The sequence below is a fragment of the Bidens hawaiensis genome, unplaced genomic scaffold, assembly GCF_021521415.1.
Source record: "Bidens hawaiensis isolate Kalapana, Puna unplaced genomic scaffold, B.hawaiensis_p1.1 tig00009070_1, whole genome shotgun sequence".
NCBI lineage: Eukaryota > Viridiplantae > Streptophyta > Magnoliopsida > Asterales > Asteraceae > Bidens > Bidens hawaiensis.
In genome coordinates, this window is record NW_027491665.1 from 489,656 (window position 1) to 507,926 (window position 18,271).

At 38.1% G+C, this 18,271-nt stretch overlaps 2 protein-coding genes across 2 annotated transcripts; both read right to left on the minus strand.

The window, feature by feature from the left end:
- Window positions 1–562: 562 nt before the first annotated feature.
- LOC143531038 (glutamate receptor 2.1-like) lies at window positions 563–3,531 on the minus strand. Its single transcript, XM_077026428.1, has 5 exons — window positions 3,279–3,531; window positions 1,994–3,174; window positions 1,584–1,896; window positions 1,115–1,512; window positions 563–979 (listed from the first exon to the last, which is right to left on the minus strand). The coding sequence occupies exons 1-5, from the start codon at window positions 3,529–3,531 to the stop codon at window positions 563–565; spliced, it is 2,562 nt and encodes an 853-aa protein (XP_076882543.1).
- A 1,523-nt stretch (window positions 3,532–5,054) lies between these two features.
- On the minus strand, window positions 5,055–12,541 carry LOC143531039 (glutamate receptor 2.8-like). Its single transcript, XM_077026430.1, has 5 exons — window positions 12,469–12,541; window positions 6,433–7,679; window positions 5,898–6,204; window positions 5,423–5,817; window positions 5,055–5,312 (listed from the first exon to the last, which is right to left on the minus strand). Exons 1-5 carry the CDS (start codon window positions 12,539–12,541, stop codon window positions 5,055–5,057), a joined length of 2,280 nt encoding a protein of 759 aa, XP_076882545.1.
- Between the last annotated feature and the right edge of the window lie 5,730 nt (window positions 12,542–18,271).

Sequence of the window (18,271 nt, forward strand, 5' to 3'; positions counted from 1 at the left end):
TTAGTAGAATTGGTTTTGCTATTCAAAAGGGGATTGCGGCGCAGCTTGTTGCTCGTTTGTCTGCCACTTTATTGTAATCGTTTTGATTTTAATGAGGAATACGACAATACGTAACTTTATTGTTTGAAATGCCATCATTACTATCGATGATTTGTAGCTAATTGCTGATTAAAAATATGCCAAATGGGAGCATAGTTTGATTATTACATGGTCAGCCACCAATCGCAATTCTTGAGGCAATCACAAAAGACTGTAAAGTGAAAATTAGTAAAAAAAAAAAAGTTTGATAACCATGATTTTTTTATTTTTTTATTTTCAGAAAGTGCATATTGAATAGCTAAATGTTTACAGAATATAGATATATAACAATTTTTGGAACCATAATACTAGCTAATTAACAAGCAATCATTTTGCACTAATAAATAAACAATTTAAAATTTTGAAATTAATTAAATGAAGTTAAAAAGCCTACCAAAATTACACGCATAAAAATAAAACAGGACCAAATATCATATCTACCATCAGATCCTAACATGATAATACATTAGGAGATTTTTTGTATTTACAGAGGATTGATGTGAACGGAACTCCATGGATTGGGCGCATCTGAATCGTGTGTCGGGTTCTCTGCATTGACAACTACACTTGATGACCACGTTGTGTTTGGTCTCTTATAAATGCTGAATGCTGACATCAACGTGGAGAAATCCACGAGTTCTGGATTAGATTCTCTAAATTTTATAAAGCTCATGATGATGTAGATGACAAGAGCAACCGTTGATGTCCCACCCGTTAACATGAATAGTATTGCAAAGCTGCGAAGGCTCAAACTCGCATCTTCATTTGGAGAAGATTCGTCGTCCACACATTTCTCAGATATAAGATAAGCTTCCTCAAATTCTTTAACTTTCCCACTTTCCGATATCTTAGTTAGGGCTTCGTTTGTCTCGGAAAGCAATGAGTATCTCCTAGGAAATGCCTGAAAGTACAAAAACATATCGCGTATGAGACAGAGTATGCTCATATATGATACACTTGGCTATTTTTTCATGATTTTGTCCCCTTTTAAGTAAAACAACATCAAGGTTTTTTTTTTTTAATCATGAGAACTTACGAATCCAAAACCACCAACTTTGAATGTCTCTCCAGTTCGGATGAAGCTCTTGCAGTACTGAGCTAGAAAGACTTTGGCTGCGGGAACTTCAAGAAATATGGCAGCGATTTCACCACTATTAAGGGCCTCAGCATATTTATGAGTCGAGTTATAGCTCAATACCTTGAAGCTGTTAAAGCCCAAAACATCTCTCAAGTAGGAATTGACAAGCGAACCATTGCAGTACCCCACAGTGGCATTCATGTCTCTGAGCACTTCAACGCTAGATATGGATGGTTCTAACCTTTGAGCCGTGAGCATGCTCGCCAAACTAGCCGTGTAGCTTTGTGTGACAATTAACGCCACAAAAAGCCACACAACCACCGCCATTCGTGACAAATTGCTGTGTAACCTGTCCCCTATGAGTGAAAATAATCCCAAGTTTTTATGGTTTGAATATTTGGATAGAAGTAAAAATTTCTTGTCTTACCTCGCAAAGTGAAGAGGGTCGTAAACGCAAGCCAAATGACGATTCCTATTTGGTTTATAACCGACCCTCGAAGATGCTCGCTATGAATCCTTTCGATTAACCAAATCACGAAGCCGTTATAAAGAGTGACTACTGCTATTAACCACCACATTTTTGCAGTGAAAGGCTTCATGAACAACCATGGTTTGTTTGATAATCTGGATTTAACTGGTACGATCATCTCCAAACCTGACTCTGTGTACGGTTGAGTGAAATCAACATCCTTATGCCTGTTTGACATGATCGTTACATCGCCAGCTATCGCATCAAATCTCTGTACAAAAAAAAACAAAGAAAAAGAACAAAAACTAATTAACATGTGAAAATGACATTGAACCAAACCAAATGATCCAGATATTATAAATAACAACCTCTGCCGGTATTTCTCTCATCAATTCCTCATAAGAACCATTGAATGCATAGTAATCATATGGCAGCTTCAACTCCGTCATCATTTCATCAAACACAGCAATAACAAACCCGCTGAACACAGTTTTTTTCTTCTTGGGATCAAATTCAACTTTCACAAACTGCTCAAACAAAGATTGACCAGGTACACCCACCCTCATCCGATTCCCAGAACTTTCGGCAAGATTTCGGCCCCGTCTATGAGCATACCACGGATGCACTGGGAACAAAGCTTGTTTGAGGTTGTCAATTGAATTAGTGTAAGCGGTTACTCCACTAATATCGTCTTGAACAGTTTCTGAAAATCCTAATCCTTCTGTCCAGTACACACTGTGAAATCCCTTTCCCATCACGTAAACAATCTCCACGGTAGTTACTGGAATTGATGTCAAATGATCAGAGTTTTGTTCTAATAGTTTCAAGGCATTATATCCTTGCATAGCAAAGATTCCTGGGTAGTCCTGCTCTTCTTCTGGATAATCTTGACCGAACTTGTGACGGAATCTTTTTCTGAAATTAAGGAAATCTGGTGTGTTTTCGGGAAAGTAAGTTTTGACACCGATCATACCTTTCAATGAAGAAATCTTTGTGGAACTAATGGAATGAAAAAGATCTGTGATTGCATTAGTTGCAATCCATAGATATCCATCTCCAGTCATGCTCATCTTCTTGGCTGTTTGAAACAAGCTAACCCCTAGTTCCAAAGATGTATGAATTACAAAGACTTTACGGTTTTGCTTCTTGAGTGCCTCAAGCTCTGCATATAAGGAATGTAAATCCAATGTGAGTGGTAAGATATGAGTTAGCTCACCACCAGTTTGACGAAATTCTTGAGCAAGATAAGAGATGACTGCTGCTGAAGCGGATGCGAGATGTGAGGTTTCGTATATTAGAGTAACTTGCTGTATACTCCAGGACCGTAAAATTGCAGCAACTGCTTTCATCTGTGCGGATTGTGTAGGTACAGATTGAACAAAAAATGGCCATTGATCAGTGGATTGCAGTGGAGTTGTGCCAGCTAAAGAAAGAAAAACCGGGACATCATGGTCAGATTCAGTGATAGCCTCGGCTATTGCAGATGCTTCTTCCCATGTGTAAGCTCCCAAAATGGCCTTCACATTGTGTTCATCAATAAGTTCTTTTGCTGCAATTAATTGAATTTTTTTAGTACCAAAATGCCAACTTTCTATAAACAAAAGTATAATTGTTATTTATTGAATTCTTGAAAAATGGAAATTGATGATTTACCTGCAAGAGCCGCGTGTATCGGTTTGCTTCGAGAGTTTTGAAGATATAAAACAGTAGGCTTATTAGTTTTATTGTTAAAATCTTGAATTGCTATTTCAATGGCCACTTTGGTCTCTTTCCCGGGCCTAGACGTTTGATCAAGAATGGCGCCAATCTTAGTGAACCCTTTTTCAGTGGTCGGTGATGCTTGCAGAAGAAGCAAGGGAGGAGAGAATGTAATAAAAAATATCAGGTAAGTTGTAAAATAATGCATGTTCAGTTATGTGAGATTCTTTCTTTAAAAAAAAATATTCTTTTTGTTGATTGATATATGTCCCAAAAGTTGTAGTATATATTCACCCGAGCATTTGACCATTTCAGTTTATGATATCCAATTTTGTGGCCAGTAATCCATCACACGGCTTACAAACGTTTTCCAATGAAGCTTCATGTAAACTTTCTCTCATGTGGACCCATTGCGAACATCTACAGTAGCCGTATAAATTAAGATTATCCTAAACCGTACACACAAAAGCTATGAATTGTTATATAGTCTGGAGAGTCAATGGCTTAGAATGCAAAGACATTAAGATAGTCTAGCTTATAACTCATTCAAACTGTATAAATTAAGATATTACAAGGTATCTCATATCCACTTGTGCAAATATCGAAAGTCAACATGTATCAGGATTTGACTAAATCAACATGTATCAGGGATCTGACTAAATCATCCATATGCTCACATTGGTACCCATGTGTAAAAAGTTGGTACTATTATTATACTCATGTATATGTGTCTTGATTACTGATAATTATATTACACATTTCATTTCATGTTTACAATAATAACAAAATATCAGAATGTTAATTTGGGACTGATAAAAATTTAAGGCAGGGGTAAAAGTGTAATAAGTCAGATGGGTACATGGTCTGGTCCAGGCGGTAAAAATTTCTATTATCCAGGTATACGTCAAAACCTTTTTGTAGATCGACGCTGTCAAATGTTGTAAGTCACCCAATGATTTTAAGATCGCTAATTTTAGATTACAGATGTGCCAAATGGGAATTTTTAAGTTTTAGTAAACATATTGAAGAAAAAGAGCTTATAAATAAAGAGATCATATAATTAGTGTTAAATATTAGAAACTAGTCACACTTTTACCCAACAAGTTGTTGTATTAATTAACCTTAGACATCATGCAAATGCAACTAATAACTGAAGGGTCCAATCATAAACATGTCGTGTGGAATCTAAAAGACTAAAACCACAGCGTCTTCAAACAGCCATTTGAAAGCACATACAACAGTCGTTCGGAGCTGGCACTATCTACTAACAGTACTAAGACGGTCGTTATCTATAGCAGTCTGACGACCGTCAAGACAATGCTAACGTCATCTGTCTTACAGTTACAACGTCCACTCTAGAGGTAGCAAAAGGCCGTTTAGCATTTGTTTTTAATTAACTTTCTCAGTTTATTGAACTTCCTTTTTCTCTACGACAATCTGTCTTGTAAAAAAACTGGAGTGATCAACTTTTTCATCCAACTTTGGTAGATTTGGGACAATCAAACGGCGCGACAATTAGCCATCGCTACCCTCGGAAAAGATGTGCTAGTTTTATTGACCCATAACAACTATAACTAACTTTTTAACATACTAACTTAATTAAGCATGTCATCATCATGACATATATAAATACTTAGGATAAATATAAGTCGATCTAGCTTATATTTCTAAACTTTCTGCATCGCCAACTTTCTTGGAGAGAGCCATCTCCTTTGATGTACAACATCTTTTCTAGCATCTAAAATGACTCCGCAAGGTAATAAAGACATGGATCGCAAGAGCAATAGTCGAAGTGCCACCAGTCAAAATGAAAAGCGACCAAAAGCTACTAAGACCCAACCTACCATATTCGTCATGGCCTGATTCCATGTCTAGACATTGCTCGGAACCAAGCATTCTTTTCTCTATGTTTTGAAGAATGCCACTTTCAGATACATTCAGCAGGGCCTTTGTAAAATCAGTGACCATGAAAGAACCTTTTGGAAGTACCTGTAGCAAGAGGTACATCTAGTAAGTTACTAGCTTATTAACTACTGAAAATGAGTAAAGATGAATCAAGAGATCAAATTATGTCCACGGCTGATAATAAAGAAGCTTACAAATGCAAATCCCCCTTCCCCAAATGTAGCTGCTACTATGAAGCTTTTACAATACTTTGCAAGAAAGAGTTTCGAAAAAGGAGCCTCGAGAAAAACTGCAGCTATTTCTTTGTTTTTAAGGGCGTGGGCATAGTCTTCAGGAGAAGTAAAGCCCCTTATGTTTTCGTTCTTGAAACCCAAGACATCCACCAAGTAACTAGCCACGTGGGCTCCTTTTCCATACCCCACCACGGCATTTGTATTCTTCAGGGTCTCATAATCAGCTACTCTAGGTGCCAGCCTTCTAACAGTGAGCATGCTGGTGAGGCTGGCTGTGTAACACTGGCCAACAATTATTGCAACAAAGAGCCATGCAACAGTTACCATTCTTGTCAAATTGTTATTAAGTTGATCACCTGAATGATGAGAGTAGTGTTACATGGAAAGAAATCATTTCAGATGCATTAATTGTTCAAAGCATTTATAAAGTACTCACCATCTAGAGAAAATAGTCTGGTAAAGGATAAACATAGAAGAATTCCTGCTTGATTAAGTGCAGAGCCTTGAAGTTCATGACTGTGTTTCCGCTCAATCAGCCATAAAACAAAGCCATTATAAATATAGACCACGATCGTTAGAGCCCACATGCCAAATGTGAAGGGCTTCATAAACAACCATTGTTCATGGTATGATATGACGGGCACGACCATCATCAACCCTGTTTCTGTGTATGGATGAGTGAACTCAGCATACTGATATCGCCTCGATATGACCGAGACATCACCTACCACCGCATCAAATTTCTGCTCAATGTTTGAAAAGTTGTAAGAAAACATCCACAAGAAAATAAAAACTATATATCACAGCTTAGATGCAGAATCTGTGTATTAAAGAATGTTTGTTAAAACAGTGGTTAAAAGAATCTAAAGTTGGTTCAGGAAATTACTTATTTATTTCTAAAATGATAAAATAGAATAAACATAGGATTAAATGATATAATAAAGTGTAGAGTAAGAGAGTATTCACCTCACCTTAAGATAAACTTGCTCCACCAAGGAATCGTATGATCCGTTAAAGGGATGAAATTCATAAGATAAATAATATGGTAATCGTTTTAACGTTTCCTTGAAAAGCTCAATTGAGTATCCAATGCAAGTAAAGTTATGATGCATGTGATCATATTTCACCTCCACGAATTTTTTAAAAACAGCCATGGTAGGGACACCAACTCGCAATGGAGTGGCGCTAGTAGGAATGGCCCATCCTCTTGGTGTATGCAATGGCCTTCCGGGCCAAAAAATGTGACCTAAATTTTGCAAAGATGTGCCATAATTAGCTCTATTATTAACAACCTCAGAAAAGCCAAGTCCTTCAGACCAGAACCCAACATCTCTATAGTATTTTCCTATAACATTGATAATGTGAAATCTATGTGAGGCAGTTGATTTCCGGTCTACCAGTCGAACTTCACCAGTGATCCCAGCTAAAGATGTTGATGAAACTGTATCTAATAACTGTTTTCCACTTATGTTCTTTTTGCTCAATGCTAAGGCTGCAATCCATGTAGCATCATAGGCTTGCACTGCAAAAATCCCGGGCATGTAACTTTCTTCTTCAGGTTGTTCAAGTTTAAACCTTGTTTGGAACTTTGAGCTAAAATCGTTAAACCTTGAGCTAGTATCGCTAAAGAAACTCCCAATTCCCACAATGCCTTCCATCATGGTAAAGGTAGAGGAATTCACGGAATGGAGAAGATCTGTAATTAAATTTGTGGTAATCCACGCATAACCCTTTTCCATCATTCCCATGATCTTTGCAGTTTGAAAAAGGCGAATGCCCGTTTCCAAAGAGGTATGAACCAGAAACACTCTACATTGCTCTCTATTGATCCTTTCAAGTTCTTCCAGCAATGAAGTAAAAGAAGCTAGAGGTGAGAGCTTTACCATATCGTTCATTTGTAAACCAGATTCTTTGATGGTTTCCATGAGATGATGGATGCCTTCTGTGGATGCTGAATTGATATCCTCGTATATGAGAGTAAAACGATTCCACCGAAAGGATTCCATAGTTGCAACAAAAGCTTTCATTTGACCAAATTGAGAAGGTGATGCTTGAACAAGGAAGGGAAAACGATCTAGTGCCCATTGAGGAACTGAATCAAGAAGAGAGAAGGTTGGAATTTGATATTTACTACCGATCTCTCCAACTGAAAGCACTTCTTCCATAGTCTGTAGTCCCAAAATTGCCTCCACTTGATGTGTATCAACAAGATATTTGGCTGCATTTCAATGAAATCTAGAAACCGTTAAGTATCTCTGCATATAGGATCGATAGTGAAACAAAGAGAGAAACCAGGTAGAGAATGCTACACATTAGAGAAATCTCCGCTACATTTTTTATGGACCTACCAGTTCCCAACTTAATATTAAGCCTGTCAATGAGATCCTTCATAAATAATGAGTTTTCTGGTCTTTTTCCTTGTACTAAAGTTAGCCCACCAACCAGGAGATTGTGGATTCATATTAGGGGTGGTAATATTGATCCAAACCATTTCAAATGGTTCAATTTGAGTTGTTTTAAAAATTAAACGGGTTGGTTTGGGTCAGAGATTTTAACTAAATGAGTCAAAATGGGTCATTTGAAATTTCATCTTGTTATTTTCAGGTCAAAAAATGGGTCGCCATATTCAAAGAAATGTGGGTTAGTGTCCTAAGAAAATGTGGCAGGTTTGGCGCCACCGACCGGAAATGCCTTTTGGTCAAGACGACGACAACGTATTTGGCGCCACTGAGATGGAACAAAACTTGAGTCAAATACCACCACTGTAACACCCCGGCTAAAGCGGAATACGCCCGGGTGTGACGTACAGATCACTCATAAGCCCGTAACGCTATTAAAGCGACAGTAATTATATTTATTTCATTTCAATACATCGCAAATACACAATCAAGTAATAATACGATAAACATTGAATTTCATTATGTTGTATTTCTAATACCCTAATGGTCCAACTAATCTAGTCCTCAATCCTTAGACTTCAACCTGCAGCATGTTTAAAATAATATAATTTGTCAACAATAATGTTGGTGAGAATTCATAAAGTGTTGCATATGTACAATACGAAAGTGTAAAATTCACAAGTCAGGATGTATAGTCTCAATCATATAGCAAAGAAAAATAAATACATGATATTCCTGTTCACTTGACATAAGTCAGATCTACTAAGGAACCCCCGTTCGCCGAGCTACTTGGAGTATAGAGTATGATAATGATACCGCCATTAACAAATGGATGGCGCAGGTACGTCCCGTCGGACCCTCCCGGTATGAGTATGTGTATGATACCGCCATTAACAAATGGACGGCGCAGGTACGTCCCGTCGGACCCTCCCGGTATGAGTATGTGTATGATACCGCCATTAACAAATGGACGGCGCAAGTACGTCCCGTCGGACCCTCCCGCTATGAGTATGTGTATCCACCAACAAAAACAGTAAACAACTAGCACATAATCACACAGTTTACAAGTAATATGATACAAAACAAATACATACAAGACACGCATGTGAATTTTAGTTTGACACAAGAAAACTAAGTTTGGACGTGCTACACCCCATAACGTGTAAAAGTAAAAAAGGGTTATGAAAACTCACCTTTGATATGGAGTAAAAAGTAAGTAAAAACCGAAAAGCGTCAAGTGAATCGAGTCGGTTGAACCTCACGAGCTATAATTAAAATAGAACGAGTGTTTAATGACAATTTAATGTAATTAATAAGGTTAATTATTGTATAAATTTATTGGGATTTAATTATTATTTTATTATAGTTACTATTTTCAAAGTCTTTGATTATTTTAATAATATTTTAATATACTTTAATAATTTTACGTAACTATGAGAAATACAACGAGTTATAAGTCATGGATTAGCAGTTACAATTTATGACGACCTTTCTAACGAGATTACGAATTTTTAGTAGGTTGCATTAATGAAATAACATTAACGAAATGTATTTTTATTAACGGTTAAACGAGTTTAGAAAACGGTTTTTATATGGACAAATGGTGAGATTTAATGTAATTTATTTTATAAAAATATATATTTAATTTAAGATAATTTTATTTAGTTTATTATGATTTTTAATTAATTTATTATATATAATTTAGCTTTATTTATTAATAAAATAGATTAAAAAGAAATACCAAAAAAACAATGTGACCTGACCCATGTTCGAACCCGGTTCTCCCACTTGTCATACAAACGTTCTAACCAACTGCTCTATCAATCTATTCATCTTAGAATTGAAAACAATTATATTTATATATTTAATCTAGTTCATCTTTTACACTAATAACCCTAGAAATCTAATTCCACAATTTCATTCTATGTTTGATCAGATTATGTTGGGGGGTTTTGATTAGCTAGAAGAAACAATGCAAAAACATATAACAATTACCCGGATTCGTTCTTGTTTGGTGATGAACGGAGTTTCGTCGGAAAATAACTTTAAAGCTAAAAGATTCGTATTACAAAGTGTTTGTATGTGTATTTTGATGTTAGGGACAGGTTGAGGGGATGATTTGAAGTCTATTTATAGCCTGATCGAGCTGTTGTATAATTAATGATCGTTAATATGATTAAAGAAATTTCTGGCCGTTGGGCGTATTAAATCGGCCATTATACCTTGTTAATGCTCGTTATTATAGCCGATTAATGATATTAGTTAGTGGATATGAACGTTGTAATAATTAAACTTTGTTAATTTGGTGTTTTGGACAGGTTTTAATGTCACCGGAGTTACCTCGGCTCGCCGGCGGTGCTCTCACCGGAAAACCGGGAAGAAGGAAGGGGGTGGGGGCTGGGTACCATTTAATATTATTATATTATATTTTAAGAATTAAACTTTCAGTTTTGGTCCCTCTAGTTTAGTTTTCTTTTAAATTAAATTAAAGTACATTTATAACACTAAACCTAATCTTTGGAACATGTATGTAAATGTAATATTAATTTTTAAACTTTGAATATTTACGTATTATACTCGTGTAGTTCGAAAATTGATTAAACAAAACTTTAAATCCTTAGAGTTTCGTTAGTGAATTAAATGAATAGGAAACAAGCGAATGATTGTCGTAAATTATCGTGACATTATATTAACAATGAATGTTAAATATAAAAAATTTGAAATGGATCTGGTTTTTTACCAAGGACTTTGGCAAGTTTCATAGACATATTTAGGAAGATAGACTTTTTTACCAAGGACTTTGGCAATCTCGACACCATGCGTTGAGCGGTATTCGAACAAGAACAAGCGCTTGTTCTTGAGGAAATCAAAGTAGATCAAGAACGAAGGCGAAGGGCAGGAGCCAGCGGAGATCGGGAATAAATATGTATTTTTATTCTTAAATTTGTTAATTTTTTTTATATTTTTAGGATGTTTAAGTTTTTTTAATTTGTATTTTTTTATGTTATTAGGATGTTTAATTTTTTTTTATAAGGTTTTTTTTAGGCATAAATTCACTTTTCATTATTAAAAACAAGAAAAAGAATACCCATTTGTCATCATAGGTTTTAAAATAAACCACTTATTAAAATCAGACACTAGCATATGGTTAAAAGTTTTGATTCTAAATAACCAACTTCAAGTTCTTTCCTGCCAATAGTGTGCTGCAAATAAGAGTTTACTACCAAGTTTTATTTAACCTAGAGGTATCAGTGCGAACGACTTCTCTATCTCCTGAGATAAGGAAAGATTTGCCGCATCTCTCCCTCCCCAAACTCAACCAATAACATGCTATAAGAACATGGGATATGGAGGTATGAAAGGTGGCGTAAGGGTTCGACATGAAACGTGTTGCCTAGGTGGTGAGTTGAGCTGTGGAAAGGTGACGTGGACTTTTTCATATACCCAAAGCATATACCGTTTGGTCAAACTATATGCATAAATCACATACTTGTATGTTTTTTTTATTTTTCTTATTTTTAATTTTGTTTTCGGTTAATTAACTTTTTTTTTATTTTTTCTTATTTTTAATTTTGTTTTCGGTTAATTAACTTTTTTTAGAACGACGACTTTCTTATATTTAGGTTACCGCACTCCTTAAATTTGGAGAGCCCCCATGCCCCACTTGGCCAGACTATGTTGTCTTAACCGGGCTCACGCTGGCTTCAGAGTTTGGCTTGGACGTTCCCCTAGAAAATCATGCCACCACTGACACTTGACAGTCTTTGTGCCGCCAGCAGAACTCTCTGACGCAACACACGATGGGACGAAAACCCTGTTAATTAACTATTGCCTAAGAACGGTTCATTCTAATATTTTTATTAATAGAAAAACAAAATTTTATCTTGAAATATCTACTTGATATAATGTTATTTGTATTTTATATTATATGAAGTATTAATCTGTTTTTTGGGAGTTTATATCATAATAAATTTTACATATTTTAGATGTTTCAAACTTTTATAATGATAATAATATGAATGTGATTTGTTATATTAAATTGTAGTGAAAAATATAAAAATATATATTTTGGAAATCCTCAAAGTATACCCAATATCCCCGGGTATATCCGATACTTGGCGGGTATTAGGACTTACATGCGTAGAAATATACAATTATATAACCTTGTATCGGATTGGAATTAATTAGCCAGTATTATTACCCGTTTCATTGTCATCCCTACGTATACATCTTTATCACATACGGCTTTAAACTTTTATTATGTTACATTCATTTATATATCCAAAGTATTCCACACTTTTTTTCTCGTATATGGCTTTAAACTATTCCACATTTTTTTGGTCAATTCCTAGTGTTTTTACCTTAATTTTATAAATTTTTAAAAATAAAAGTATTACTTATTTTTAAATAAATTAAAAGTGACATGTTAGTTTCCGCACGTGTGGAAATTGGTTTATTGTGAAAATGATGTGGCGTGTAACAGTTTCCATATGGAGTTCCAGCATGACCACACCCCATGGTGTAAGAGAGAACGTTTTTTGTTCGTAAGTTTACTGTAAATTTGCTAGCTTTTTATTCTGAAAAGTTAGTAAAAGAAGTATTGCTTACCTGCAACAGCTGCATGAGCAGGCTTGCTTCTAGAGTTCTTAAGGTATAAAACCAAAGGTTGATCCGTCTTCATGTTGAATTCTTGAATTGCTAGCTTGATTGCCACCTTGGCCTCTTTTCCCGGCCTAGACCTTTGGTCAAGAATGACACCAACGCCATATTCATTTCCGGCTTTTAAACCGGTAGTCAAGCTTCCGGTTGCCAGGGTTGCTTGCAGAAGAAGAAAACATGGTAATGAGAAAGCATACAAAGAAAGTGTAGGGGTATGGTACTAAACCCGGTTTTACGACCCTAAATTTATTATGTTTGGCTTATTTTATTATATGGACTAATACAATGTTATTGGGCTGAGGGGGTTTTGTGGAGGTAACCCTAACTGGGCTAGGCCCATTAGGGTACCATGATGGTGGCCATGAGGCTCCCTATATAAGCAGGTCTCCACCTCCTTATTAGGGGTTGGTCATTCTCAGTAAGAACCACCACCATATTTTTGTGTCTGTGAACAAGAGATCCTCGAGATTTATTAGCGGTCACTTCCACACTCCCAAAAAGCTATTGCAGATCCCAAGCAGCCGGAGAAGAAGATCAAAACGTGGTTCGTTCATCTCGAAATCCGTGGAAACATCGTCATGGATCAGGTCAGATTCATCTCATGCTTCGACATTGGCGCCATCCGTGGGACGGCAATGAACCACACTTCGCTTCTCGTCTCGGCCCTCCGATCTGTTCATCAATATCTCAGGTCTACGGTTTTTTCTTCCAGATATGTTCTATGGAAATCCAAAAATCCGTAGATCCAAAGAATACTTCCAGATCTGGAAATACACAGGAAGAGATACCACCAAACTTTTGGGGAAAACCCTTAGATCTGTGTTTTTTCTAAGTGAAATATACCAAATCTAGTTATGATTTTTTCAGATCTGGGTTCGTTTGAGCAACAGTCACACTTCATATTCATAGATCTATAAATCCTATCAGATCTGTTGGTTTTACATAATACCTACCTGATGTGATATTCAAAATCTCTAGATCATGCGCGCCACCGCGGATCAAAATCGCTCCCGGCGATCACTCTACGCCACAGCGGGTCGCAGGCGCGCTCCTGGCGATTACTCTACGCCACAGCGGGTCGCATGCGCGCTCCCGGCGATCACTCTACGCCACAGCGGGTCGCATGCGCGCTCCCGGCGATCACTCTACGCCACAGCGGGTCGCATGCGCGCTCCCGGCGATCACTCTACGCCACAGCGGGTCGCATGCGCGCTCCCGGCGATCACTCTACGCCACAGCGGGTCGCATGCGCGCTCCCGGCGATTACTCTGCGCCACAGCTCACGTATATCACATGCTCACGCATACCACGTATGCTCACGCATCACATATGCTCAAGCATCACGCATGCTCACGCGTGTCACATATGCTCACGCATCACGTGTGCTCACGCATCACGAATGTTCACGCATATCACATGCTCACGCATCTCATACGCTCACGCATCACATATTTTATTGGGCTTCACGTATGCTCATGCATATCAGATGCTCACGCATCATGTACGCTCGCGCATCACATCTGCGCGTGAGAATAAAGGAGACCTTGCGCAGGCCGCGCGTAAGCGACACAACAAATGAAGAACAGTCTAAGCCAAATCAGGATAAGAACAACCATGATTGTACTCATCAGACGAGACAATGGTCTAATCCAAATCAACGAATGAGTCATACTTAAAGGTTGGGAATCCTCATAATATCCCATATGGCTACGCGCCACACTTAAAGGTTGGGAATCCTCATAATATCCCATATGGCTACGCGCCACACTTAAAGGTTGGGAATCCTCATAATATCCCATATGGCTACGCGCCATACATAAAGGTGGGGAATCCTCATAAACCCATATGGCCACGCGCCATACTTAAAGGTTAGGAATCCTCATAAACCCATATGGCTACGCGCCATACTTAAAGGTTGGGAATCCTCATAAACCCAAACGGCCACGCGCCAATATAGGCTGGGCACACCTCATAATTTGCCCGAGGATGGGAACTTTATAATACATCCACTCTTAATTTATGTTTTTGCAGGTTCGGCTATGAGCCGCACAAGCACCTATGACATCGTTATTATTATCTGGCCATTTGTGCCTCCATCACTATTTTGAAGACAAGCCGGGACAGTCATCCTGCGCAGAAGAGGCCCTTTTAGGCCAGTCATTATCATCATATTACAGCTCGTAAGTCGCCTCACGCGCCAGCTCATTGTTTCTATAGCTCGTAAGTCGCCTCGCACGCAGGCTTTATTATTCTATAGCTCGTAAGTCGCCTCACGCGCCAGCTCGATTATTCTTACAGCTCGTAAGTCGCCTCGCGCGCAGGCTTTATTATTCTATAGCTCGTAAGTCACCTTGCGCGCAAGCTTCATTATTTTTACAGCTCGTAAGTCGCCTCGCGCGCAAGCTTTATTTTTTCATAGCTCATAAGTCACCTCGCGCGCAGGATTTATTATTCTTACAGCTCGTAAGTCGCCTCGCGCGCAGGCTTTATTATTCTATAGCTCGTAAGTCGCCTCACGCACCAGCTCGATTATTCTTACAGCTCGTAAGTCGCCTCGCGCGCAGGCTTTATTATTCTATAGCTCGTAAGTCGCCTCGCGCGCAAGCTTCATTATTTTTACAGCTCGTAAGTCGCCTCGCGCGCAAGCTTTATTTTTTCATAGCTCATAAGTCGCCTCGCGCGCAGGCTTTATTATTCTTACAGCTCGTAAGTCGCCTCGCGCGCAGGCTTTATTATTCTATAGCTCGTAAGTCGCCTCACGCGCCAGCTCAATTATTCTTACAGCTCGTAAGTCGCCTCGCGCGCAGGCTTTATTATTCTATAGCTCGTAAGTCGCCTCGCGCGCAAGCTTCATTATTTTTACAGCTCGTAAGTCGCCTCGCGCGCAAGCTTCATTATTTTTACAGCTCGTAAGTCGCCTCGCGCGCAGGCTTTATTATTCTTACAGCTCGTAAGTCGCCTCGCGCGCAGGCTTTATTATTCTATAGCTCGTAAGTCGCCTCACGCGCCAGCTCAATTATTCTTACAGCTCGTAAGTCGCCTTGCGCGCAGGCGTTATTATTCTATAGCTCGTAAGTCGCCTCGCGCGCAAGCTTCATTATTTTTACAGCTCGTAAGTCGCCTCGCGCGCAAGCGTTATTTTTTCATAGCTCGTAAGTCGCCTCGCGCGCAGGCTTTATTATTCTTACAGCTCGTAAGTCGCCTCGCGCGCAGGCTTTATTATTCTATAGCTCGTAAGTCGCCTCACGCGCCAGCTCGATTATTCTTACAGCTCGTAAGTCGCCTCGCGCGCAGGCTTTATTATTCTATAGCTCGTAAGTCGCCTTGAGCGCAAGCTTCATTATTTTTACAGCTCGTAAGTCGCCTCGCGCGCAAGCTTTATTTTTTCATAGCTCATAAGTCACCTCGCGCGCAGGATTTATTATTCTTACAGCTCGTAAGTCGCCTCGCGCGCAGGCTTTATTATTCTATAGCTCGTAAGTCTCCTCGCGCGCAGGCTTTATTATTCTCATAGACCCGTAAGTCGCCTCGCGCGCAGGCTTTATTATTCACATCTTATTCATGCTAGTGCACCATCATTATCATAAAGACCACAACACGTCACCATCATGAAGAAAACCTCCCAAAACTCAAAAGACAATAAAGATAAGGCCGAAGAAAAGGGAAAAAACTGCCTCACCTCATAAAGTCCAGCGCTCCACCTAAACGCTTGCGCGCCTAGGAGCAACGCTGGACTTGGGGGGCTTGTAGGGGTATGGTACTAAACCCGGTTTTACGACCCTAAATTTATTATGTTTGGCTTATTTTATTATATGGACTAATACAATGTTATTGGGCTGAGGGGGTTTTGTGGAGGTAACCCTAACTGGGCTAGGCCCATTAGGGTACCATGATGGTGGCCATGAGGCTCCCTGTATAAGCAGGTCTCCACCTCCTTATTAGGGGTTGGTGATTCTCAGTAAGAGTCACCACCATATTTTTGTGTCTGTGAACAAGAGATCCTCGAGATTTCTTAGCGGTCACCTTCACACTCCCAAAAAGCTATTGCAGATCCCAAGCAGCCGGAGAAGAAGATCAAAACGTGGTTCGTTCATCTCGAAATCCGTGGAAACATCGTCATGGATCAGGTCAGATTCATCTCATGCTTCGACAGAAAGAATCAGGTAGTTAACATTATTCATCTTTTTGAGATTCTACTTTCTTGTGGATTCCTATGTGTCTCAAAAGCTAATGTATATTCTATTTGTTCGTTTATGATCATGATATTTATAATAATATTTCCGTAGTAAAAGTCCATAAGTCCTTAATATATCACACGTTTGGTGGAAAAGTACGGCCCAAGAAATTCCCTGCATCGGTCACCATATGGATTACGAAAGTCATAAATGTAAACCTAGCAAATTCAAATTGCAAGTTTTGATTTCTCAAGCTTTAATCGTTCAAATTGTGAAATATCAACTTGCCACAGGATCGGACTAGTCAAGTCTAAAAAACGGTTCAATATTAATACCTTAAGATATTTGGTTTGTGGGTAGAATTGATTGACCCGAACATACCTAGCTAGTATATTTAGTTGTGTGTCAAAATTATCACCATAACGCGGAAATGTTTTAAGTAGTATAACATGAACACGGCACGTGCAATATATTTATTTAAATGGGTCAAAAGGGTTGACGGGTGTTAACAGGGTGGGGTATTATATATAAGTAGTAAACATGTAAAATGGATCATAAATGGGCTAGGGTTGTAAACAGGATGCAGCAAATTTAAATGGAACGTAAACAAGTTGGCGGGTAAGCCTTATAACATATACTTTTTTATTATAGTTTTAAATAGGTTGATGGTTGGGTTAAACATGTCAACGAAATAAACCCATTTTGAAAGGAGATGTAGCACGTCAACTCTAACACGAATAAACAAATTAATTGTGACAACCCAAAACCTGATTATTTCAGTGCCACGTTTTGGGTGGTGTAAAAATTGTAAAGCTTGGTTTAACAATTTTATGGTCAAACATATTAGATTTCGATACTTAACAAACCAATCAAACATGGTTTAGTTTTGCAGCTTTAACCATTTGGACAAGGGATGTCATAGGGTGAGTATATGTAATCAAAGTCTCATATTTAATTATAAAACCGTATCCCATACCTGGTTAGCAATGACCCATCGGGTATGCCTATTAGTTTGCTAAAAATTACACATTGAGATTCACAATTACATTTTCAAGTCCATTTTTTATATAATTTTATTAGTAAAGGAAATTTGAATTATAAAACTAAAAAGATAGTAGATTCACATATTACTCTATTACCAAGGACAAAGACAAATAAAAATTAGAAAATGCTTACGAGTATGATTCGGGTAAAAGTGTAAGTATATTATTGTAATTGACAGGCCAACTGTCACCCATTTGTCTGCCACTTTATTGTAATCGTTTGAGTTTAATGAATAATTATTAGTGTAAAAAAAATCCATACCGCTCTATTCCTACGAAATTTTGAAAAACGAATACCATCTTTGAACACAGACATGAATGTTCAAGTTATTATCTTGTGGCCCAACATATATCATCCACAAAGTTGGTTATTACAATCCAAATTGGTAGTTCTAGATTGGATATTGGATTTTGCCAAGAAGTTAATAGGTGGGGTTATGAATCAAATTGTTGCTCGTCTTCTAGATTAGATATTGACATTTTGTTTTGAGTTATCAAATATGTCGGCATGGTCTACTATGTTTTTGGAATATT